We start from the raw sequence: 23,463 nt of genomic DNA on the forward strand, positions 1-23,463 counted from the left end.
TGACACAATCCCACCTGCCTTTGGTGGGGATCAGGGAAGGCTCCTTCAGCATCTTGGGAGGATCTATCATCTATAGATGATCTATCATCATCTATCTCGAGGATGGGGTGTGGGGAACCCAGATAAACCAGATTGTGGCCTTTTGGTCCTGAAAGGGGCTCGTGTAAAAGCTGCAGAGGGACTGGGGACAAGGGCTGGAAGGACAGGAGCCAGGGAATGGCTTCCCAGTGCCAGAGGACAGGGCTGGATGGGAGATTGGGCAGGAATTGTTCCCTGGCAGGGTGGGCAGGCCCTGGCACAGGGTGCCCAGAGCAGCTGGGGCTGCCCCTGGATCCCTGGCAGTGTCCCAGGCCAGGCTGGACATTGGGGCTTGGAGGCCCCTGCTGTGGTGGAAGGTGTCCCTGTCCCTGGCCGCGGTGGCACGTTCAGGTGACACTGGCTGCGTGCAGGGGCCGGGTCACTCCGGCTTCACCTCCTTCCATTACTGTAATTGGGCCTGAGCGGCCCCGGCGGCTCCGGCCCGGGCGGGACGGGCTGGGATGAATAATTCACCGCCTGGAAACAAAACCTCCGGCCTCAAAACCGCTCGGCATCTGCCGCCGGGGCTCGGCGTGGGAAGGGTGCCAGGAGACGCCGGGAGAGCGGAGCCGGCGGATTCCCCGGGGCTGGAGCTGGGGATGCTCCGGCACCCCTGTGCCAGACGCCGCTGCCCCTCGCAGCTTTGTCTCCTGACTCGTGTCCCTCCCTCAACCTCCCGGGATTTTCTCCTCACCGAATGGGAATAATCTGCCCCTTCCCTTCCCCTGCTCTTTTGTAAGACCAGAGAGCGGGATGCCCCTTGCTGCGCACGGGGGTCACTCCACGCCAGGGCCGCAGCGGCTGCCCCCGGCTCCCGCCCCGCCCCGGTGTCCCCGAGCGGCGGGTCCGGTGTCCCCGGGGCTGGGGCAGGTGCTGGGCAGCCCACGGGCACAGCGCGGCTGCGGCCAGTGCCTCCCAAAGCCCTGCCAAACGGGGCCCGGCTGCACCCGGAGCCCGTCCCGGCCGCTGCCGCCTCCCAGCCGGGACCCCCGGCGGTCGCCCCCGTCACCCCTCGCCGTGGGTGCCTGGGGGGCCGTGCCCCCCGCCCTGTCCCCGCCCTGACGTACCCGCCCCCCCGTGTCCCCGCACTGCGGCGGGATGGAGCCCGGAGCTCGCCTGTGCCTCGCCCTCTGCCTCGCCGGCGTCCTCCCGGCCCCGGGTGAGCAGGGGGGGTTCGAGGGGCGCGACCCCCGCTCCGGCTGCGGGGGGGCCCTGGAGCAGCGTACCCCGCACACAGGGAATGCCGGGGGGTGGGGGGCTCAGGGTGGCGGTGAGGAGGGGCGGGGGTCCCGTCGTGCTCCTGCCCCTCCCAGCTGCCGGAGAGTCCCCGCGGCCGCGTCCTGGGGATCCCTCGGGAGGGGTCCGGCTGCACCCCGGCCCCTCCAGCCCCCGCTCCGGCTCTCTCCAGGCTGCCGGGTGGCGCAGGGCAGGCTCGCCTACAAACTGCTCCACGACCTCTTCGCCAACTACTCCAGCGCCCTGCGCCCCGTGGAGGACACGGATCGGGCGCTCAACGTCACCCTCCAGGTCACCTTGTCCCAGATCATCGACATGGTGAGTGCCCGGGCACGGCACCGCCACCGCGCTCTGCTCCCCGCAGCGGCTCCTGCCCAGCCCCACGCTGACGCTCAGCCCTTGAAACCAACCCGGATCCAGCCCCAAACCAGCACAGCTGCCCCCGAGTCAGCTCAGACCATTTTGCAGACAGCCCGGTTCCCCCCAAAACCAGCACGACCCCCTCGAATCCAGCTCAGCTTTGCGGGGCACTCGGATAGGCCATTGGGCTGGGGGCTGAGGGGCGTGGGGGTGGCACCGGGGTCTATTCCCCACGCCCACCCTCTCCTCTCGGCAGGACGAGAGGAACCAGGTCCTCACCTCCTACCTGTGGGTCCGCCAGACCTGGCTGGACGCCCACCTCAGCTGGGACAAGGACGGGTACGGCGGCATCGACAGCATCCGCATCCCAGCAGCTACGTCTGGCGACCTGACATCATCCTCTACAACAAGTGGGTTGTGCTTGGCCCCTCATCTGCTCCCGGAGCCAGGGGGCCGGGGCCTGGGGCTGGGGGGTTGCACGGGGCGGTGCAACCTTGGGGTGGGAGCAGGAAGGTCCTGCAGCGGGAGATGCAGGGAGATGGGGGGCAGGGGGTGCTGGCAGCAGCCAGATGTGCCTGGGACTGACCCCACCACCGAGGGGACAGCCGGGGGCTGCAACGGGCGCGGGCAGGGGACGTGGCACCACGGCCACCCCTCCCTGCCCAGCGCCGATGAGCACTTCGGCGGCTCCATGGAGACCAACGTGGTGCTGCGCTCCGACGGGCACATCATGTGGGACTCACCCGCCATCACCAAGAGCTCCTGCAAGGTGGACGTGTCCTACTTCCCCTTCGACGGGCAGCAGTGCCACCTCACCTTCGGCTCCTGGACCTACAACGGGAACCAGATCGACCTCCGCAACCAGCTGGACACCGGGGACCTGACGGACTTCGTGGAGAACGTGGAGTGGGAGGTGCTGGGCATGCCCGCCACGAGGAACGTCATCACCTACGGCTGCTGCTCCGAGCCCTACCCCGACGTCACCTACACCTTGCTCCTGCGCCGCCGCGCCTCCTTCTACATCTTCAACCTGCTCCTGCCCTGCATCATGGTCTCCTTCCTGGCACCCCTCGGCTTCTACCTGCCGGCCGACTCGGGGGAGAAAGTGTCGCTGGGGGTGACGGTGCTGCTGGCCCTCACCGTGTTCCAGCTGCTGGTGGCCGAGAGCATGCCCCCCTCGGAGAGCGTCCCGCTCATCGGTGAGCCCCGACGGCACCCAGGACCAGGGGTCTGTGCTGGGGCCGGGCAGTGCCGGTGCCGGGGTCGGGGCTGTGGCACAGTGGGGGGGAGCAGGACCCCCTGTGCGCCCTGTCAGTGCCCGCTGTCCCTGCAGGGAAGTACTACATCGCCACCATGACCATGATCACGGCCTCCACCGCGCTCACCATCTTCATCATGAACGTGCACCACTGCGGGCCGGGGGCCGGCCTGTGCCCCCCTGGGCGCGCCGGCTCATCCTGCACCACATGGCCCGGCTCTGCTGCGTCTACGAGGTGGGCGAGAGCTGCAAGAGCCCCCAGCGGGCGCTGGGTGGGCGGGCGGGTGTGGGGGACGCCGGGGGGCCAGCGGAGAGCCCCGGGGAGGGGCAGGTGGCACCGAGGCGGGGGGCTGCCCCTGGGACCACTGCCTGTGCCACCACGATGCCCTGGTGAGGAACGTTGGGTACATCGCCGGCTGCTTCCGGCGCCACCGCGCCAACCAGCGCCGCACCGGCGAGTGGAAGAAGGTGGCCAGGGTGATGGACCGCTTCTTCATGTGGGTCTTCTTCCTCATGGTCTTCCTCATGAGCGTGCTGGTCCTGGGCAACGCTGCCTGATGGCTCTGCAGACCCAGCACTGCGACCCCTCCAGGGGGTGTGGCTGCGGGTGCCTCAGGAGGGTGACACGTCCCAAAATGCCCCTGGACCCCCCAGAGCCGCAGGGCGGGAGCTGCACCATCACTGGGGAAGAGGTGCCCGACAGCAGGACCCCCGCCCAGCTGCAAGGCTGAGGGGTCCCAGCCCCTGTCCGACTGTACCAGAGTGGGCACCCACATCCCCCCGTGGCGTCCTGCTCCTGAGAAATCCATCAGGCTGGAAATAAACCATGGAACGCGTCCTGCTTCCACTCCCTGGAACAGGGGTGCTGGCCAGGGTGAGGGTGGCCCTGGGAGGGATGGAGGGATCAGGCCCCAGAGCCTTCCCTGACAGATGGGGGACTCCCCACGGCAAGGAGTGCAGGGCCCAGCAGGAGCTCTGGAGCTGCTGTCCACCCTGGCCATGGCGGCTTGGTCCCATGGTCCATCAGTGCTGCCCAGCCCAGCCTTTGGCAGCCACTGTCCCATGGCAGCCTGGCCCCTCGGGGAACCCTGCCCGGCCCAGGGCAGTGGAGACCCCCCTGTCCCCACAGGGCGTGGGACCCCGGCCAGGGGAGAGACAGCGGTTCTGCAGCACCGCACGGGTCAGCTCCACACAAAATGTCCCCCTGCACCCCAATACCTGCACCCCAACATCCCCACCTGCACCTCAACATCCCCACCTGCACCCCAATACCTGCACCCCAACATCCCACACCTGCACCCCACACCTGCACCCAGGACCCTGGACACCCCATCAGCTGGATGGACGCTGGAACCAGGACTGGGGATGGCTGGAGAGTGCTGGGTCGGCTGGGGAGAGACAATTCCGTTCCTTCCCATGGGGCTGTGGATTGGATTTGTGCTGCAGTGCTGATAGCCCGGAATGTTTCAGCCAATGCAGCCTCTGCTGCTCCTTGTGGGAAGGGGAAGGGGAAGGGGAAGGGGAAGGGGAAGTGGAAGCTCTCCAGGACTGGTGGGTCCTGTGATGGGGGGAGGCTCTTCTGGGCACAGCGACCACTGAAGGAGGAGATTTGGATTCCCAGGCAAGCAAGGAGGGAGGCAGCAGAAATGGAGAGGGACGGCCTTTGGAAGAAGGGGCAGCAAATCAGGAGGCGACAAGGATGTCCTGAGGTCCTGCAGGGGCAAAACAAGAAACGCCAAAGCCCCTCTAGAACTTCATGTGGCTGCTGCTGTGAAAGACAGTAAAACTCACTTTTACAAATGACAGCTTCGGTTTGGGGTCTTTGGTATTGGTTTGTATGGATCAGGCCAGGCCAGCGTGGGTTTGGGAGAGCCAGGTGCTGCCTGACCAGGCCACTCCCCGTGCAGGCCAGGCTGCCCGCAGGGCCAGGAGGGGCTGGGGACGCTGCTGGGGCTGGGACGGCGGTGCCAGCTCGGGGACATTTCGCCCCTCTGCACCCTGGCCACTGGGCCAGCTGGGCCTCCAGCTCCTTGCTGTGCTCCTTGAAGAGCACCTGGGAGTCCTGGCAGCTCCAGATAAAGCTTGGGAAACGCCTCCTGGAGCTCATGGAACTGCGTGGGGCGCTGCCATGGGGAGCTGCAGCTGCCCAGCACCCGCTGTGTGCTCCTGGGGGCCCCGCTGTGTGCTCCTGGGGGCTCCACTTCCATATCCTGGCACGCAGGCATGTCCCCTTTGTCAAGTGGCACTCAGATGTCACACAGGGGCTCTGTCTGTCCCGTGATGTCACACAGGGGGCCCTCGCTGTCCCACACTGTCACAAAGGGGGCTCTGCCCCCCGGCTGGGGTATAAAAGGGGCCATGGGACACTGTGACACCGCAGACTGGCATCACCATAGCCTCTGCCAGCCCAGTAGGTTTGGGGCCCCTTCACTGGGGCCCCTTCACTGGGGCCCCCCAGGTCACTGGGGAACATCTTCACCAGCCTGTGCTGGTGACCTGGACTGCCAGGGACGGTGCATGGGTTCCTCAACATCTTCACCATGGTGAGCTGGTGGCAATCACGATGGTGGTGCTGCAGCTCATCCTGGTCACTGCCATGCTACGGGACAAGTGTCTGTGGGTAGGCGGCTCTGATCTGCTGTGTGGGTTGGGCTGGGCTGGGCCATGTGGGTTTGGGGTTGGTGTAGCATGCGTGGCAGGACAGTGTGAAGCATCCTGGGGAGCTCCTCTTGTCTCACCTCTGTGGTTCTTGCAGAGGATCCGTCAGACTCAGAGCATCCAAGCACAGTGAGAGGCCGGCTGGAGGGGCAGAGCAACGTGGACAGGGCGAGATCAGCAGACACTGAGCTGCCCATGGCAGCACCCACGCAGTTCCATGAGCTCCAGGAGGCATTTCCAAGGTTCATCCGAAGCTCTTGGGACTCCCAGGCGCTCTTCGAGGAGCACCGCAAGGAGCTGGAGGCACAGCTGGCCCAGTGGCCAATGGTGCAGAGGGGCTGCGGGGCGGCCCAGACTGAGGTGCCCGCAGAGCCGGGGCTGCTGGGGGCAAAGAGTCGCCGCAGGGCCCTGGAGAGGAGCGGCCGAAGGCGGGCGGACAACGCACCCAAGGAGGACAAAGCCAAGGCCGCGGGACGAAGCAGCAGCAGCTCCCCGGAGCTGGACGGCGGCAGCTCCCGGCCGGGCCTGGTTCATCCCAGGGATGTGGTGATCGCCGCGGCCGCGGGCTCGGAGGGCAGCAGCAGCAGCAGCAGCTCCCTGGGCTGGAATTCAGCATCCGAGCTCCGACCCGTGGTGGGGCCCGGCACAGCCGCTCGGCCGCCGCTGCCCGCGGGCCGGGAGCCGGGCCGGGCCCTGGGGAAGCTCCGCGCCGGCTCGGGGGCTGCCTGGGGGCCTGGTGGAGCCGCTGCTGGGCCACGCTGAGCGCTGCCGCGGAGGGGCGAAATGTCCCTGAGCTGGGCAGCCGGGGCCGTCCCAGCCCCAGCAGCGTCCCCAGCCCCTCCCGGCCCCGCGGGCAGCCTGGCCTGCACGGGGAGCGGCCTGGGTCAGGCAGCACCTGGCTCTCCCAAACCCTCCCTGAGCCCCTGGCTCCTCAGACTTTCCCTCGTTCTTTGTCTCAATGTTTCCTCTCAGCAATGAAAAAAAAACCCAAAAAGAACCCAGCCAAACCAAACCAAAGCTGTCATTTGTAAAAGTGAGTTTTACTGTCTTTCACAGCAGCAGCCACATGAAGTTCTAGAGGGGCTTTGGCGTTTCTTGTTTTGCCCCTGCAGGACCTCAGGACATCCTTGTCGCCTCCTGATTTGCTGCCCCTTCTTCCAAAGGCCGTCCCTCTCCATTTCTGCTGCCTCCCTCCTTTTTTGCCTGGGAATCCAAATCTCCTCCTTCAGTGGTCGCTGTGCCCAGAAGAGCCTCCCCCCATCACAGCACTTTCTCTTCTTTTCTCCTTTCTTTGTATGTTTGTATTTTGCCTTCCAATTTTTTTGTAATTTGTTTCTGTTGTCTCACAAGTTTCTTTCTCACCATCATGTGCCCAAGGCAGCGAGGGCTCTCCCTTGGGCTCCCGGGTGTCACAAAGGGATTTCTGTCTGCCCCACGCTGTCACAAAGAGGGTTCTGGCTGCCCCATGATGTCACACAGGGGACTCTGCCAGGCTATAAAAGGGGCCCCACAAGAACAGACAGTGGTTGCTGGGCACAGCAGTCTGGCAGTGTCTTGGCAGACAACAGCCTCAGCCTCTGCCTCCCCACCAGGGTTGGATTCCCATCACTGGGACCCCTTTTCCCCGGCCTGTGCTGGTGACCTGGAGTTCCAGGGATGGTGCCATGGGGTGCCCCAAGACCTTCACCCAAGGCTCATCCAAAGCCCCTGGGACTCCCAGGTGCTCTTCGAGGAGCACCGCAAGGAGCTGGAGGCACAGCTGCCCTGGTGGCCAGGGATACGGATGGGCTGCAGGGTGGCCCAGACTGAGGTGCCCATGGACCCAGGGCTGCTGGGAGGCAAAGAGTCTGCCGAGGACCTTGGAGAGGAGCGGCCGAAGGCAGGCATGGACAATGCACCCAAAAAGGACAAAGCCAAGGCCAAAGGACAAGGCAGAAGCAGTTCCTGGGAGCTCCAACACAGCAGCTCCAGGGCCAAGACCTGGTTCATCCCCCCTGGAGAAGTGCAGACCTTTGGCTCCATGGCACCAAGGGTCAGCATCAGCTCCCAGGAGCTGGGCAGGACCGTCACCGTTGCTCAGGGCAGGAGATCCCTGTCACTGCCCAGGCCCCAGCAGCAGGTGCCTGAGGCCAGGGGAGGTGGCAGGAGGGCAGGATGTGGCCTCCCTGGAGCTCTGCTCCTCCCTGAGGCAATTCGTGGTGGGCTGGTGGACACGTCACATCCAGCGCCGTCACATCCAGCGCCGCCGCAGCCGCCACGTGCACTTCGCCACCCCCCTGGTGACAGTGAGGTACATTGACTAGAGCAGGCGGGGATATTGCCCTCCAAGAGCCTTGGAATTTGTTTCTAATTAATGAATTATCAAAACCCATGAGCTTCTTACTTTTATCCTTTCAATTCTGCCCCTCCATTCCTACAGGGATGCAGGAAGGGGTTCCTACCCATGGCAGGGGGATCAGAATGAGATGATTTGTAAGGTCCCTCCCAACCCAAACCACTCTATGATTACACAGTGATACCACACTGCTTGAGAGGAACTCCCAAGAGGAGCTGTGCCATCATTTATGGCTACAGCTCTTGGTGTGGAGAGAGTCATCCCCTAACAGCTGGACTAAAACCTGTGGCCCATTTCCTGCATGGCACCATCCAGGAGCTGGGTGGCTGTGCCAAGAGCCCTGTGTCTCTGCTCATCGTGGCTTTAAGGATGTCACTGCAGCTGAGCAGGTGCAGATCCCCAGTTGTCTTTTCGGCAACAGCAAAGCCCAGCTCTCCCCACCTCCCACTGAATGCAGGAGCTTAAAGGTCATGAAGGAAACCAGACTGGTGGTGTTCTGTGCATGCCAGGCAGGAGAACCACACTGCTGGGGTTCTGTGCGTGCCAGGCCAGCGGGGCAGCTTCTCAGTGTTCTTTGACAGCAAGAAACTCTCACCTGCCAGCTGGAGCTGCTGATCTCCAGGACAGGAGAGGGACTGGGGCCCAGACTGGTCACAGAATCATAGAACTGTTTGACTCGAAAAGGACCTTTGAAACCCCACCCAGTGCCACCCCTGCCATGGGCAGGGACACCTTCCACTGTCCCAGGCTGCTCCAAGCCCCAATGTCCAGCCTGGCCTTGGGCACTGCCAGGGATCCAGGGGCAGCCCCAGCTGCTCTGGGCCACCCTGTGCCAGGGCCTGCCCACCCTCCCAGGGAACAATTCCTGCCCAAGATCCCATCCAGCCCTGCCCTCTGGCACTGGGAAGCCATTCCCTGGCTCCTGGCCCTCCAACCCTTGTCCAAAATCTCCAGCTCTCTTGCAGGCCCCTTCAAAATGCAGCCTGCAGCAGGTCGGTGAAGCTGAGCCCGTGCACAGTTGCGGTGGAGGCTGAATTTCCCATCCCATCAACTTCTCCTCTTTATTCCTTTTCTAACACACCAACCACCGCCTCAGGCAGCCTCTGAGGCAAGTCCACAACGATAAATACAGCTGATAACCAATCACATCCTCTAATCAACAACCCATTTGACTTTTGGGGAAGCTGACTGCTGGCTTATCTTGTCAGTCCAAAAGCCCTGGAAGGGCAGGAGCAGCTCAGGCGCTGCAGGTGCATGTCTGTGTCCCCTCAGGCAGGAGAGCTGGCCCTGTGCTCCCGCCGGGCTGTGCAGGGCTGCGAGGTGCCAGGGGAAGGACAGAGGACAACGAGCTGCCAAATGTCCATCCACAGCTGGGTTTTGTTGAGGTGCCTCAGGGCCAGGACAGTGAGAGCTCGGACCTGCCCTGATGGGCACCTTGGGCTTTGAAAAGCCGGAGAAATGGAAAACGCCGCGGACACGGCAAGGATCTGTGGAGAACAGAAAGGAACTGGCATCAGCAGAGGGTTCCCAGTGCCGTGGGAGGGATCTATCTTTTATCTAAACAAAACAGATGCGAGAGCAGAGCTGGGGGTGGGGGAGCCGTCACAAGTTGTGCTTTGCCAAAACCCCCCTCCCTCAGAGCCCCCGGTACGGGAGGACAACAGGCAATGACACCCGAACGTCCCCGGTCCGAACTCACCTTTCCAGGGGCACACGAACCCCGGGCCCGGTTCTGTCCCGAGCACACGAACCCCGGTCCCGATCCTGTCCCGGTTTGGTCCCGGTTCTGTCCCGAGCATACAAACCCCGATCCTGTCCTGTCCCTGTCTCTGTCCCGGTTCTGATCCGAGCACACGAACCCCGGTCCCGATCCTGGCCCTGTCCCGGTTCTGTCCCGAGCACACGAACCCCGGTCCCGATCCTGGCCCTGTCCCGGTTCTGTCCCGAGCACACGACCCCCGGTCCCGATCCTGTCCCGATCCTGTCCCGGTTCTGTCCCGGTTCTGTCCCGAGCACACGAACCCCGGTCCCGATCCTGTCCCGGTTTGGTCCCGGTTCGGTCCCGAGCACACGAACCCGGTCCCGATCCTGTCCGGTTTGGTCCCGGTTCGGTCCCGGTTCGGTCCCGGTTCTGTCCCGGTCGGTCCGGGGGTGGCGCGGCTCCTGCAGCTCCGCGCGCGGCCGCCGGGGGGCGCTGGTGGCGCGGCCGCAGCGCAGCGGGACCGGGGTCGTGGGGAGCGCGGCCCGGCCCTGCGGGTGTCCCGGTTTGGTCCTGTCCCAGCCCTGCCCTGAGCTCCCCTGAGCTCCCCAGCCCTGCCCTGAGCTCCCCAGACCTTCCCAGCCCTGCCCTGAGCTCCCCAGTCCTCCCCTAGGCTCCCCAACCCTCCCCATGGAATTTCCACGGGGAAATTCCTGCTGCTGTCCACCCTGAGCCTCCCCTGGCCCAGCCTGAGGCCGTTCCCTCTCCTCCTGTCCCTGTTCCCTGGCAGCAGAGCCCGACCCCCCGGCTGCCCCCTCCTGTCAGGGACTTGTGCAGAGCCACAAGGTCCCCCCTGAGCCTCCTCTGCTCCAGCCTGAGCCCCTTTCCCAGCTCCCTCAGCCGCTCCTGGGGCTCCAGCCCCTTCCCAGCTCCGTTCCCTGCCCTGGACACACTCCAGCCCCTCAAGGTCGCACACCACAGCTCCATGGGGATCCTCCGCTGCCATCTGTTCAGGCCAGGCTGGTCAGCAGGCAGAGGTGATGGGCTGGAGGCTTGGGGGTGGTGGGGAATCCGGGGAAGGGAAAGCTGGTGGGGTGTCAGAAGATGGGACCCTGTTCCTGCAGTCCCACGGACACCTGGCACGGGCAGGAGCCTCTGGCTCATGAGCCCCAGCTCTGCATGGCCTCGGGAATGTGTGCCTGGAGCCAGGATCCAGGTGGTTTTCCAAGAGCTGCCCACTGAACCTGCTCCTCTTTTCCTCTGGGGAGGGATGCTCCGTGGCTGCCTGCACAGGGACTTCTACCTTTGGGATCTGTGCTTTTCCCCGTGACGTCTGGAACTTCCCCTGCTTTTGGCTGGGTTTCACACGGTGGATTTTGGGCTCTGTCCCATTGTCAAGGTCACCTGAAATCCCTCCTGCTCCAGGGTGAGAGCAGCCCTTGCCTGGCTCTTGGCCCCAGGTTTCGCCCCCTCGCTGAAGCTGTGGGCTCTGCCCGGGAATTCTCTCGGACCCCTGCCTTGGAGCTCTAAGATTTCTGACTTTTTTCCCTGCCTTTTTGTCTCTGTGTGTTTGATGCTTCTTAATTTATGGCAGCAAAGCCTAACGGAGATCCTTAACTCCGCAGCCGCAATGCAGCAGGAAAACAAGGAGCTCCCCCCCACTCTCAGGCCCTTTCCCATCTATTTTCCTATTTTAAAAATTACAATTTTTTATGCATCACTTCACAGTCCTCCCAACTTTCTGTAGACACTTAGAAATATCAGCTGGCAAATACAGCGAGGTGCTCCCAGACCTCCCTGTCTGCCCAGAACTCATTTGTGTTCCATAAAAAATGAGGCTTTTATGCTGGGGGAAGATGCTAATTCCCTGGAGTCCTTGCATTGCCCGGGATTTTTTTTTCCCACGAGCATTGAAGTCAAACTCAGTAAAAGCATAAAATATTGCTGAGCAGCTCTTTGGGTTTAATATTCATCTGGCAGCTCCTGCTCTCTCCTGCTTCCCTACAAACCTCGTCCCCACGCACAGCAACACCTTGTAGGTGTGGAGGCGTGGAACTGCTCATTAATTTCGGCCCAGGCTCAGATGCCTGGGAGAAATTAAGTGCTGGAAGGCTTGGAGAGATTTTTAAGAGGCTGAAAGAGTTAGCTGGGGGCAGGGTTCTGTCCGGGGGCTGCTCCTGGGCTCTCATGGATGACCCTGCAAACCTGGCTGCTGTGTAAAGGGATAACAGCTGGGAAAGGTCTGAATTGCTTCAGCACCTGAGCTGAGAGAGACAGCCAAGGTCTCCCCAAGCTCCGGGGCCCCCCAAATCTGAGTCCAGTGGTCTGAAGAGGTGGAGGAGAGCCCCTCGCTGGGTCCCTGCTCACCCAAAGCTGTGCTGCATTGAGGGGATGGGGGGAATTGCGGGGTTTGGATCCAGGACCTGCAGAAAACAGAACAGGATGGGCTGGAGACACCAACCAGCCCATCCCCTCCCAACCCAAACCCTCTGCCATTCCGTGATTTACTGGTGAGTCACAGAGGAGCACGACTTGGGAAAAATCCAGCCCTGATTTGGCAGGGGGTTTATAAGCACAGACACACATTACACATACAGGGTGCTTAGGGTTAGTCAGGCTGAGAGCTAATTATGACATTAATCTAATTAGAACAAAAGAGCCAAAGTCCCTAAGGAAAATTCCTGACTGCAGGGGGAGGGCTCAAGTAAAATAACCCAACCAAAGATATTGTGGAAATAATTGAATACTTCAAAATTGACGTAAAACAAAGCAAATACTCTGATTAAGGGATGGAAGAGGTGAAACTGCTGCAGAGGAAGGGAGGGTCTGGGTGAGTGTTGTGGTTGAGAGGTTGGACATCCCAGCATGACCAGCATGTGCAGAAGCACCTGTAGGCCCTTTGGGGACAGTGGGACCAGCTGCTGTGGGCCTTGGCTTTGGACCAGCTGTCCACTTCTCTTAGTACTTGAATTGGATGAGAAGGAGCTGACCCAAAATCTGCAAACTGGGATGTGCCAGTGTTGTGCCAGCCCTGGGTGTCCAGGGTGCCCTCCCTGGCAAGCGAGTGCCACTGTGGCCACACTGCCGAGGCCAGAGGGACATCGGTGCCAGTTGGTGGCCACACAGTGAGGATGTTGTGTCACACAAGCCCCACGGTCGGGGAATTTGGGAAAGGTGCCTGTCCAGAGGCACATGGTCAGGTGTCCAGCACAGGGCTGGATCCCTGGGAGCTGCATCTGCCACTGGCAGCACACAGAGGGCCTCAAACCCCATTCACAAACCCCAGCGCTGTGAGTTTGTCCATTTGCTTTGCACTCCAGCCCCAAGCGCTGCAGTCTCAGCCCCTGAGGGGAAGCATCAACATGGAAAACAAGCAGAGGTTGTGCCCTCTTGCTGGATGCTCCTGGAGAGCTCTACCACCACCCGAGGATGTTCAGGTGAAGAGGTTTTCCCTGGCCCAGAGGTCTCTAGTCCTCTGCTGGTTCATGTTGGGTTTGACAGTGTCTCCCAGGCTGGGTGCCAGGCTCGGGTGCTTTTTTACACCCTGTCACCTCCACTGGATTGTGGTTTTCCTCCACAGTCCTTGTGGCTTTCCCCTGCAATCTCTGTCTCTGCTTTTGCTCCCACCAGCACCTCTGAGCAGGTTGGGCCACTCTGCATTCCCAGCTCCCTCCATCTGATACCTTCAGGGAATGGCTCCTGACTGACACTTGGAATCTGAATTCCTGTGAGCTCACTCTGGGTTTCCATGGAAGCTGAGGCTGTTCCCGCAGCCTCTCCACAGCTTCCTCTGCTGCTTGGGGAGCACACAGGATCTGTGAGAGCCTCAGCAATGGGGCAGGTTGGAAAAGCACAACCTGAAGCATCTAATCCAGGTTTGGCTCTGGTCTTGGGGTCCCCTGTGATTATCGCCATAGGGTGGGAGGCTCCAAAGCCCCTCTCGCACAGGCAGGGCCTGCTGGGGCTCATCCTGGCCAGACCTGTGAACACCTGGGAGCAAAGGGAGTCAAACAGCACCAGAAGGCTCCTGGACACTGCTCCTGGCTGTTCCCATGCAATGAGTGTCCCTAAGCTGGTCCCAGCTGGGGACAGGAACCTGCCACAGCCCAGACCCCACCTGACTAAAGGCCAAGGGAGCTCAGAGCATCAGCTGAGGCTGGCAGAGCTGGGGGTGCTCACCTGGAGAAGGGAAGGATCCGGGGAGAGCTCAGAGCCCCTTGCAGGGCCTAAAGGGGCTCCAAGAGAGCTGCAGAGGGACTGGGGACAAGGGCTGGAGGGCCAGGAGCCAGGGAATGGCTTCCCAGTGCCAGAGGGCAGGGCTGGATGGGAGATTGGGCAGGAATTGTTCCCTGGGAGGGTGGGCAGGCCCTGGCACAGGGTGCCCAGAGCAGCTGGGGCTGCCCCTGGATCCCTGGCAGTGCCCAAGGCCAGGCTGGACATTGGGGCTTGGAGCAGCCTGGGACAGTGGGAGGTGTCCCTGCCATGGCAGGGGTGGCACTGGATGGGCTTTGAGGTTCCTTCCAACCCAAACTGTTCTGTGATTCCATGATTCTGACTTGGGGCAGAGAAGGTCAGTCCCATGCTCAGGGCTGTTCCCAGAGCAGTGTCAGGGCTGTCCTCAGGCAAGTCCTGGCTGTAAAGTCCAGCCTGAAGCCGCTGTGCCGGTGCCCGGTGGGTGCCGGTGGCGCTGCCCATGCCCTGAGAGTGGGGACGTGGTGGCACTTCAGGGTGGTGACAGGGGTGGCAAGGGAGTGGCACAAGGAGACAGGGGATGGCAATGCGGGGAGGTGGCAGGGGGTGACAGTGAGGTGGTGACCGTGTAGGGAGGTGACAGGAGGGGGCAAGGAAGTGGCCGAGGGTGGCAGGGAGGTGCCAGTGAGGTGGTGACAGTGCAGCGAGGTGGCAGTGCTGCCTTCTGGCCAGGAGGGGCCTCCTGCGATCCACACTTAGGGCAATGCCGGTGTCACCGCCGCGTTCCCGGGCGGCCCGGCCCGGCCCGGCCCGGCTGCTGCTCGCCCTCGGCACAGAGAAGAGGTTGGGAGAGACATCCATTCATTTTGTTCCTTCCCCGACAGCCTGGCAGTGCGAGCGTCATCATCATCATCATCGTCATCATCATCATCACCAGCAGCAGCAGCGGGGCAGGGTGACCGCCTGAGCTCTGTGGTCACTCGTCAGCAGAGCAGTGACACCCCCCGTCCCCCCCAGCCCCCCTTGCAGAGGCACAGGCAGCCCCGAAGGGCCAGAGTCCTGCTGGAGAGGCGTTCATGGAATTGTGGAATGGTTTGGGTTGGATGCGACCCCAGAGCTCATCCAGCCCCACGCCCTGCCATGGGTCACTCCAGGGTGCGGAGCCGGGCACGCTGCTGTGCGAGAGAGCATCGCTGGGCCAGCCTGGACGGAGCTCAGCCGGCCCCGGGGAGCTGCTCCTGCCCCAGGAGGGCAGGGCCATCGGCCTCGTCCCCTGTCCCTGCTCACAGGTTTGGGGTGTGTGACGGTGGCGGGGGGCAGCAGCGTCCCTCTGACTCACTTCCCTCCCTGGGCTTTCCAAGGAGTCGAAGTTAAAAGCAATTGAACTTTGTTTATTATGTTTTTTCCGTCAGGTTCCCTTCCTGGGAGAGTTCAATTAGCGCTAACGAGCGGGCTGGTAATTACAGCTCTGGCCCCAGGAGCATTGAGTGCTGCTGGCCGGGCGGCTGCGGCCGGGCCCCCCCGCCGCTGCCCAGGGCCCAATTAACGCGTTTGTCACCGGTGCCGCTCCCCGGGGACTTTCCGCCAGCGTCCTGGCTGGAGCTGGGCTGCTGGCGCTGGGGGGACTGTCCCGCACCCGCGGGCATCGCAGGGAGAGACGCGGCTGCAGGAGCCCGCTGCCCCGTGCCAGGCGAGCCTCCCGCGGCAATCGGCTCCTCTGCGAGCCCGCAGCCCGGGGAGGGCACCGGGACACCGCTGCTCTGAGCCGCCTGTGCCCGCTCTAGAGGGAGGGATGTTTGTGCCTCGCTGTCCCCCGGTGCCCGTCGTGGCCAGGCAGGGACTGTCCCGGGGTGTCCCCTGGGGACCCCAGCCCCTCCTGCTGCCGGAGGTGGCTCCATCCCGCGGGAGCGGATCCGGGCAGCTCCCGCTGCCGAGAGCAGGAGCCGAGCAGAAGCTTTCCTGTAAAAGTCAGAGTCGCCCTCCCCAACCCAGCCCAGGGCTGAGGCAGTTTTAGGGGCTAAAAATGCCACGGTAAAATGGGAAAACCTGTGCCGGTGGCAGCTCCAGCCCCCAGCACCAGAGCCGGAGTTTGGGTGGTACCGAACAGGACTGTTTGTGCTGTTGTGTGTACAACAAGAAGGTTGTACACTACAGGCATGCAGGGAAATGCTGCTGGACAGCGAAAAATTAGCTGGAATTAAATAAACATTAATTCTGAGTGACCTGAGGCCGGGGTACGGGCTGTGGTGGAGGGATGGTGCAGGTTCTGGGCTGGTCCAGGCAGGGGGGGACAGGCAGGAGGATGGATGGGAGCTGGGGTCTGTGCCCAGCCTGGGCCCCAAGCAGCCAGTGCTGCACTTGCTGAAACCCTGGAATTTGTTCCTGCTCCCGCAGCTCTTTGCTGCCCTCCCACAGCTGGCTCTGTGTATGGTCACTGTGCCTCGGGGGTCTGTCCCAGCACTGCCCAGGGAGCTGCAGCCAAACCAGTGTCCCCAGCCAAGGGGCTTGGAGCAAACTGGGACAGTGGAAGGTGTCCCTGCCTGCGGAAGGTATCTTTTCAGCTTTTTACCGGCTAGCGCTTGTATTTCAATGCCTTAGAAAGCCTCGAGCAGCCTTGAGAGGTAGCACGGGCGATCTAGCACTTTAGTAGCTCTAAAATCGGTACCTGAATCAGCTGCAGAGCAAATACCATCAGCAGAAGCAAAGAGGGAGAAATATAGCTCCCCGCTCGCTCAATTCCCTGCAGTTAGAAGCCTTCAAATGAGACAGACGACCACAGATATTCACAGGAAAGGAGCTGAGCTGAGAGAGAGCGTTTGCCTCCCCTCGACCATCTTTTATTAGGAGAAGGGGAAAGGGGAGGACTGGGGGCGGACCCGGGGTGAGCGGCCAATCAGACACTGCTGAAGAGTCTGAGTTACATTTGGCTTTGCCCGCGCTTGGAACAAAAGAGCTCAGAGCACATGTCTTTGGGAGGGGGGAGGGGAAGCTCAGAACAGGCAGCAACACCTGCCCATGGCAGGGGTGGCACTGGATGGACCTTAAGGTCACTTCCATCCCAAACCTTCTGTGATTCCATGATCTTGAGGTGCTGTGGTGGTTCAGGGCTGCTGGTGTTGCAAAGGCTTTGCAACTCTGCAACCAGCTGTGGAGGGAGCAGAGACCCTTCCACGCATGGCCGGGACTGGGGTCAGTGCCCCAAAGCCACCAGTGCCCCACGCCCCGCCCTGGCAGGGACTGCGTGTGCCCCCGCTCATCTCCGAACGGACAGCGGGCGCCCGGCCCCGCCCAGCACCTGCAGGGGTGAGCTGTTGTTTGCTTTGAACACTTCACCCAAAGGAGAGATTCAAAACTAGCAAGTGAGCCCTGGCTCAGAGCTGGAATCACCCTGAGGCCCAGCTGGAATCATCCTGAGGCTCGTTACTGTGCTGTCCCTGTTGGGCTCGGCTCCTCTGCAGGTAAACAAGGAAGGGCCTCTTTCCTTGGGGCTCCTTCATGGAAGAACCTGGGGTGGATGAACCCGGATCCAGGAGCTGCCCCATGTCACCACTGCCCCATGTCACCCCTGTCCCAAGCACCTGCACAATGGGGCTCCTGTCCACCTTCCCACGGTGCTGGGGAAAATACTGTCCCCCAAAATTCCCAAAAGCCAGCACTCCCCAGCTACTTGGGACTTGCTCCAGCACTGGTTTGTCTGGTGTTCTGTCTGCAGGGAGCCCAGCCCTCACTTCACAGAGCTCAGTCCTGCCCTGGCCCGGGCAGGGGGAGCTCTCCCAGTGAAGTCACAGGTACTGGGGACACATCCTGACCGCCACCGGTGGGGTGCCTCAGCCAGGACCAGCCCTGCTAAGCATACGGAGAAGCAGCAGGTTCACCTGGTGGCTGTGCTGGTGTCCAGAAGGACCTCGATGGGATGGAGAAATGGGCCAACAGGAACCTCCTGAGTTCAACCAGGACAAGTGGAAAGTCTTGCCAGGGCTGGGGAACGAGCCCAGCACCAGCACAGGCTGGGGCCACCCGGCTGGACAAACAGCTTGGCAGAGAAGGGACACCAGGCTGACCAGGAGCAAAGGTGTCCAAAAGTGCATCAGGAGGAGCTTTGCCAGCACAGAGAGGGGGATGATCCTTCCCTTCTGCTCACCACTGGAGAGGCCACACCTGGAGTAGAGGGTCCAGTGCTGGGCTCTCCAGTACCAGAGAGACTGGGGCATAGTGGGCATTACATGGACAGACAGTGACAGGACAAGGGGGAATGGCTTTAAACCAAGGGAGGAGAGGCTTTGATTAAATCTTGGGAAGAGATCCCTCCCTGGGAGGGTGGGCAGGCCCTGGCACAGGGTGCCCAGAGCAGCTGGGGCTGCCCCTGGATCCCTGGCAGTGCCCAAGGCCAGGCTGGACACTGCCAGGGCTTGGAGCAGCCTGGGACAGTGGGAGGTGTCCCTGCCCATGGCAGGGGTGGCACTGGATGGGCTTTAAGGTCACTCCCAACACAAACCATCCTGGAATTCCATGATTCCCAATTGGTGTCTTGGAAGGGAGGAGTGCACTGGCCAAAGGGACAGTTGCCCAAACGCATCTGCACTGGCCCACTGGTTTCCTGTCGATCGGCTGTTGCCGTGTCAGCGTCAGGCATCTGGTCAAGGTTCCCCTTTCTGGAGAGAGAGATGGACCTTTCTGGGGGACAACTCATTGCACTCAACTTCACACCTCTCCTGGCATGGGAGAAATGTTTTTCTGTCTCTCTGAACCTGAGCCACCTTTAGCAGCTTGTGAGCTCCTGGGTCCTGCCAGCTGCCCCAGCAGTTTGTGGATTCCTTCCTGGATCTGCTTCACCTTTATGCCATAAACGAGTGGGTTGAGCGTGGGAGGGACTGTCGGATAGGAATCAGCCACCAGCACCTGGACATGAGGTGCCAAGCTGCGAGTGAACATCTGCAGGTACATGGAGAGGAGCCCCCCTGTGTAAAAGATCAGGATGACGAAAACATGGGACCTACAGATCCCGAGGGCCTTGAGCCGAGCCCTGTGGGATGGCAGCCTCAGCACAGCCTCAGCACAGCCCTGAGGATCATGCAGTAGGAGAAGGTGATGAAGGCAGGGTCTGTCCCCACGAGCAGCGTGGCCATGCCGAGGCTGTAGCGGTGGCTGGTGGCCGTGTCGGCGCAGGCCAGCCCCAGCACAGCCATGTGCTCGCAGTAGCAGTGGGGGATCACCCTGCTGCTGCAGTAGGGTGGCTGGTGAGGAGCCACATCAAGGGGATCGTGATACCAACTCCCCTGGCCAGGGACAGCAGTCCTGCCTGGATGGCCCTCGGGCTGGTCAGGATGCTGCTGTACCTCAGAGGGTGGCAGATGACCACGTACCGGTCCAGGGACATGGCCAGGAGCACCCCCGACTCCACTGCGGAGAATGTGTGGATGAAGAACATCTGGATGAAGCAGGCCTCAAAGCCAATCTCCCTTGAATCCAACCAGAACACACCCAGCATCTTGGGAACGACGGCAGTGGAGAAGATGAGGTGGATGAGGGCCAACGTGGCAATGAAACAGGACATGGGCTTGTGCAGGCTCCTGTCCAGGCCCACGGCCAGGAGCACCAGGGTGTTTCCCAGCCATGATGTCGGAGACACAGAACGGGATGGAAATCCACATGTGGAAAACCTCCAGGTCAGGGACACTCCTCAGCAGAAAGGGCAGAGGGGTGGTGTTGGATTGGCTGGGGGCTGACATGGCACAAGCAGCCCAAGCTGCATCCTTGTCCCCTGCTGCAGCTCCCTGTAACAGGGACAGACAGGCTGGGACTGGGGCTGCCAGCGGTGTGACCACAGTGCCCGTGGCATCAGGAAACTTTGCTCTGTTCCTTTGGGGAAAAGCTTTCAGAACCTCTTCTCTGCAGTCAGCCTTTGAACTGGTGCTGTGATCAGCACATCCCAGAGGATCACAGAGTCACAGAATATCCTGAGCTGGAAGGGACCCAGAGGGATCACCCAGTCCCACCCCTGGCCCTGCACGGACACCCCAGCAATCCCAGCCTGGGCATCCCTGGCAGCGCTGTCCAAACGCTCCTGGAGCTCTGGCAGCCTCGGGGCCGTGCCCATTCCCTGGGGAGCCTGGGCAGTGCCCAGCAGCCTCTGGGGGAAGAACCTTTCCCTGCTCTCAGCCTGAGCCTGCCCTGGCCCAGCTCCAGCCGCTCCCTGGGTCCTGTCCCTGGCCCAGGAGCAGAGATCGGAGCTGTCCCTGTGCTGCCCCTCAGGAGGATGTTGAAGACCCCAGTGAGGTCTCCCCTCGGTCTCCTCTTCCCCAGCCCAAATTTGCCATATCCATGTCTGTCTGCAGGCTGGCACCACGGTGTCCTGCCCTGCTGTGGCTTCCTGCCACTATTGCCACTCTCAGTGGGCAGAAATGGGGCATAATCCCAGAATTACAGAATTATTTAGGTTGGAAAAGACCTTTAAGATCATCAAGTCCAACCCATAACCCAGAACTTCTGGTGCCACCAAGGACCCCGGGCTCTTTGGCCCCTGCCCAACCCTCAGAAGCGTTTCTGTGGCAGAGCTCAAGCGAGTCCTTCCTCCCTATGTCCTGCTCAGAGAGGAGCGGGCATGTCCAGGTCATACAGGTTCATCCTGATGTTCCTTGGGGTCATGCAGAAGCTGCACCATGTCTGTGGTGAAACTGGGCTGAGAGAAAGTGCAGCCAGAGAAATGGTGCTCCCTGCTGTGGCCCAGCCCTGAGGGACACGGGCACCACTGGCAGCTCTGGCTGCGAGTCCCAGTCATGGAGAGCTCACTGAAAATGGTGCTGCCCCTGCTCCACACTCACCCACCTGTGGGCTGAAGGCCAAACCGTGAAGAGCAGGTTTGTGTCAAACCCTCTGCACCAGAGCTCACAGGATTTACTAAATTATGCTTGCCTGGAAGAAATTGGACTGTCCAGGCTTGTGGGCATCCAGAGGTGGAGGAGAATCTCCAACCCTTGACTGGCACACAAGTGCGAATCACCCTCAGGGTTCTAGCCCCCTGCTTTTCCTCCTCTTTAACCCTGTCTGTCTGCTCCTCCCAGCCATGGCATCCTTCTCCTGCCTTCTCTTGGCTGGAGAGCCCTCATGGCAGAGCCCCTGATAAACTAAAAGATATAAAATTAGCACAGACTAAAGGCCCAGAGCCCTGCATTTTCTCATCTCCACCTGCCAGTTCCAGTATCTCTCTTACTGAGGCTTTTTTGCACATTGTCGAGATTTAAACACCTTTTAATGAAATAATCTGACTTTTTCCATTTCCCTCTTACACCCCCAAACTGCTCTGGCCCCTTTGGCTGCCAGCATTACCCTCCCAGGTGCTGGCAGCTGCTCCAGAGCCTCTGCTCTCCAGGACATGGTGCTCCACTGGGAAAACTTCATTTGAGACATTATTTGTGCTGGTTTGGGACAACTGGTGAAAGTTGTACAGAACAGCTTCCAGTCCTGAGCCAGACACTGTGAAACTTCTGCAGAGACAAGTCTGGACTTCTGACCAAACCATTCTATGATCCCAATATTCTTCAATTCTCTGAGTCAAAGATTCAAAGATTCTCTTACTCAATGATTTTCTGATTCTCTGCTTTGATGATTCTCTGACCTGATGAGAGTTGGAAGCTGTTAAGTGGAGAAGCCAGATAAAAGCAGACAAAGGCAGCTGTCCTCCGCGTGGAGGAGGGAGGTGCCGGCCGCCCCGAGAGAAAGACAATCAGAGAACTTTATTTCTTAATGTCATTTATTTGACTGGCAGCTTTGAAGGATGTTAAACACCCTCTGCTAAAATAGAAAATAAACCCAGCAGCTGGCTTGGATCATTTCCATGACAGGAAAAGCATCTCCAGAGGTCTTTGGTGGGTCCTGCCCAACTTCCAGGAGCCCTGGTACGCTGGGGGCTGCAGGCACTTCCTGGGATGTTCCCTGGGGAGCAGGGACACTGAAGTGATGAGCTGAGAGTGTCACCCTGACGTCAGAGCCCAGCAGAAAGCCAGAGAACTTAACAGGTGATTTGGTCAATAAAGAATGACAGGATTGGAATCAAATTAAATTATGGCAATCAAGAGGGCTGCAGGAAACAGCTGCTGCCAAACAAACCCGATTCCATTTTCTGCCGAGTGAAAGGTTTTGTTAATGGGGTGTGAGCACAGAGGGATCTCAGAGAGAGGTGCCTCTGCCCCACTGCTCACAGGGGAGGAGCTGGCACAGGGACACTCCTGGGAAATATCAGAACCAGGTGATTCAGAGACCTCAAAATGAAGCTGTCAGAACCATCATAAAATCACAGAACACACTGGTTTGGGTTGGGAGGGACCTTACAGGTCCTCCAGTGCCACCCCTGCCATGGGCAGGGACACCTCCCACTGTCCCAGGCTGCTCCAAGCCCCAGTGTCCAGCCTGGCCTTGGGCACTGCCAGGGATCCAGGGGCAGCCCCAGCTGCTCTGAGCACTCAGTTCTTCCTAACACCTAACTGGGATGCCAGTGCCCTGCCTGCCTCCTCCTCCTCTCCCCCAGTCCCACTGGTGCCCCCCATGACATAATCCAGCCTATTTTTATATATATATTTATATATATAATTCTGCCTGCTGGTGAGCTCCCAGCCCTGTAGCTTTCCATCCCAATACCTGCTCCTGTGTCAAGGCGTTAAGAACATTATCCATGGTTGAAAATCTAGTTTGTATTACAGAAAATGTGTATTCAGCCAAGTATGGATTGATTATACAATCAGAAACAAGTCAACTCCTTTGCAGGAATTTCTGGGTTTAGTTGAAAGGTTTGATGTTTATTTGTTTTCTTCTTTCAACTCTAGTCCTATTTTTACCTAAAAAAAATACTTAGAGAATCAGAAATCTGCAGCATTAGAATGGTAGTTTGGTTTGATAAGAAAGTATGAAAAACTACTTTTAGAAGAAATTTCCAGCTACTGCCGTTTTCCTGGCTCTCTCACACTGTGCAGGCTCCAGGCTGGATGCTGAAGTCCCCCCAGCCCCTGGCCTGGGGCACCTGCCATGCCCGAGCTGCCACCAGCACCCACCTGGCTCTCTCTGTGCTCAGCTCCACCTTGGGGACGGCCACACCAGAAAGAAACAACTCGTGTGCTCCAGGGCTGTGCATGAATCACCCCAGGAAGTGCCAGTGGGAGTACCTGGGATGGGGATTCCCAAAGGCACGAGCCCTCTCCAGGCTCCTCTGTAACAACCACAGCGGGGCCGGTGGGGAGCAGCCTTAGCCCCACGTCAGTTCTGTCTCATCTCATTTCTTTAATGAATGGCACGTGCTAGGAGATCACGGAGTCATGGAATGATTGGGCTGGGTTGGAAAGGACTGTAAAGCTCATCTCATTCCACCCTGGCCATGGGCAGGGACACCTTCCTCAGACCAGGTTGCTCCAAGCCCCGTCCAACCTGGCCTTGATGGCCGAGCCAGACTGGAATGTGCTGCACAAGTTGCCTCCAGCAGAATTAAAAACCATTTTTGTGTTTGCCTGGAGAATGCTGGAGCAGTTTCATTCCCAGTTCTGCTGCACTGTTGGCTGGAAGCCTCTGCTGGCTTTCAGTACCAAGGATCATGCCATGGAATGGGCTGTCTGTGCCCCCACCAGGCCCTCCCGAGCCCCAGGCAGTGTAAACCCAAAATGT

The 23,463-nt window shown here is 60.4% G+C and overlaps 2 protein-coding genes and 1 long non-coding RNA gene across 3 annotated transcripts; 1 reads left to right on the forward strand and 2 right to left on the reverse strand.

Moving 5' to 3' along the window:
• The first annotated feature begins 1,158 nt into the window (after positions 1–1,158).
• On the forward strand, positions 1,159–3,569 carry CHRNA10 (cholinergic receptor nicotinic alpha 10 subunit). Its single transcript, XM_039561482.1, is given in 8 exon segments — positions 1,159–1,237; positions 1,487–1,632; positions 1,931–2,036; positions 2,039–2,084; positions 2,341–2,873; positions 3,008–3,094; positions 3,097–3,257; positions 3,260–3,569. Coding segments are annotated over 8 exon segments (1,371 nt in total). The 5' UTR covers positions 1,159–1,176; the 3' UTR covers positions 3,491–3,569.
• Positions 3,570–8,960: 5,391 nt separating this feature from the next.
• Positions 8,961–10,058, reverse strand: LOC120410897. The gene is made up of 2 exons (XR_005603232.1): positions 9,625–10,058; positions 8,961–9,412 (listed from the first exon to the last, which is right to left on the reverse strand). It is a non-coding gene; the product is annotated as an uncharacterized LOC120410897 (long non-coding RNA).
• An 8,458-nt stretch (positions 10,059–18,516) lies between these two features.
• Positions 18,517–19,544, reverse strand: LOC120410373 (olfactory receptor 52K2-like). The gene is given in 4 exon segments (XM_039555811.1): positions 18,517–18,864; positions 18,867–19,048; positions 19,051–19,427; positions 19,429–19,544. Coding segments are annotated over 4 exon segments (1,023 nt in total).
• Between the last annotated feature and the right edge of the window lie 3,919 nt (positions 19,545–23,463).

The sequence above is a fragment of the Corvus cornix genome, chromosome 1 (genome assembly GCF_000738735.6).
Source record: "Corvus cornix cornix isolate S_Up_H32 chromosome 1, ASM73873v5, whole genome shotgun sequence".
NCBI classification, from domain to species: domain Eukaryota; kingdom Metazoa; phylum Chordata; class Aves; order Passeriformes; family Corvidae; genus Corvus; species Corvus cornix.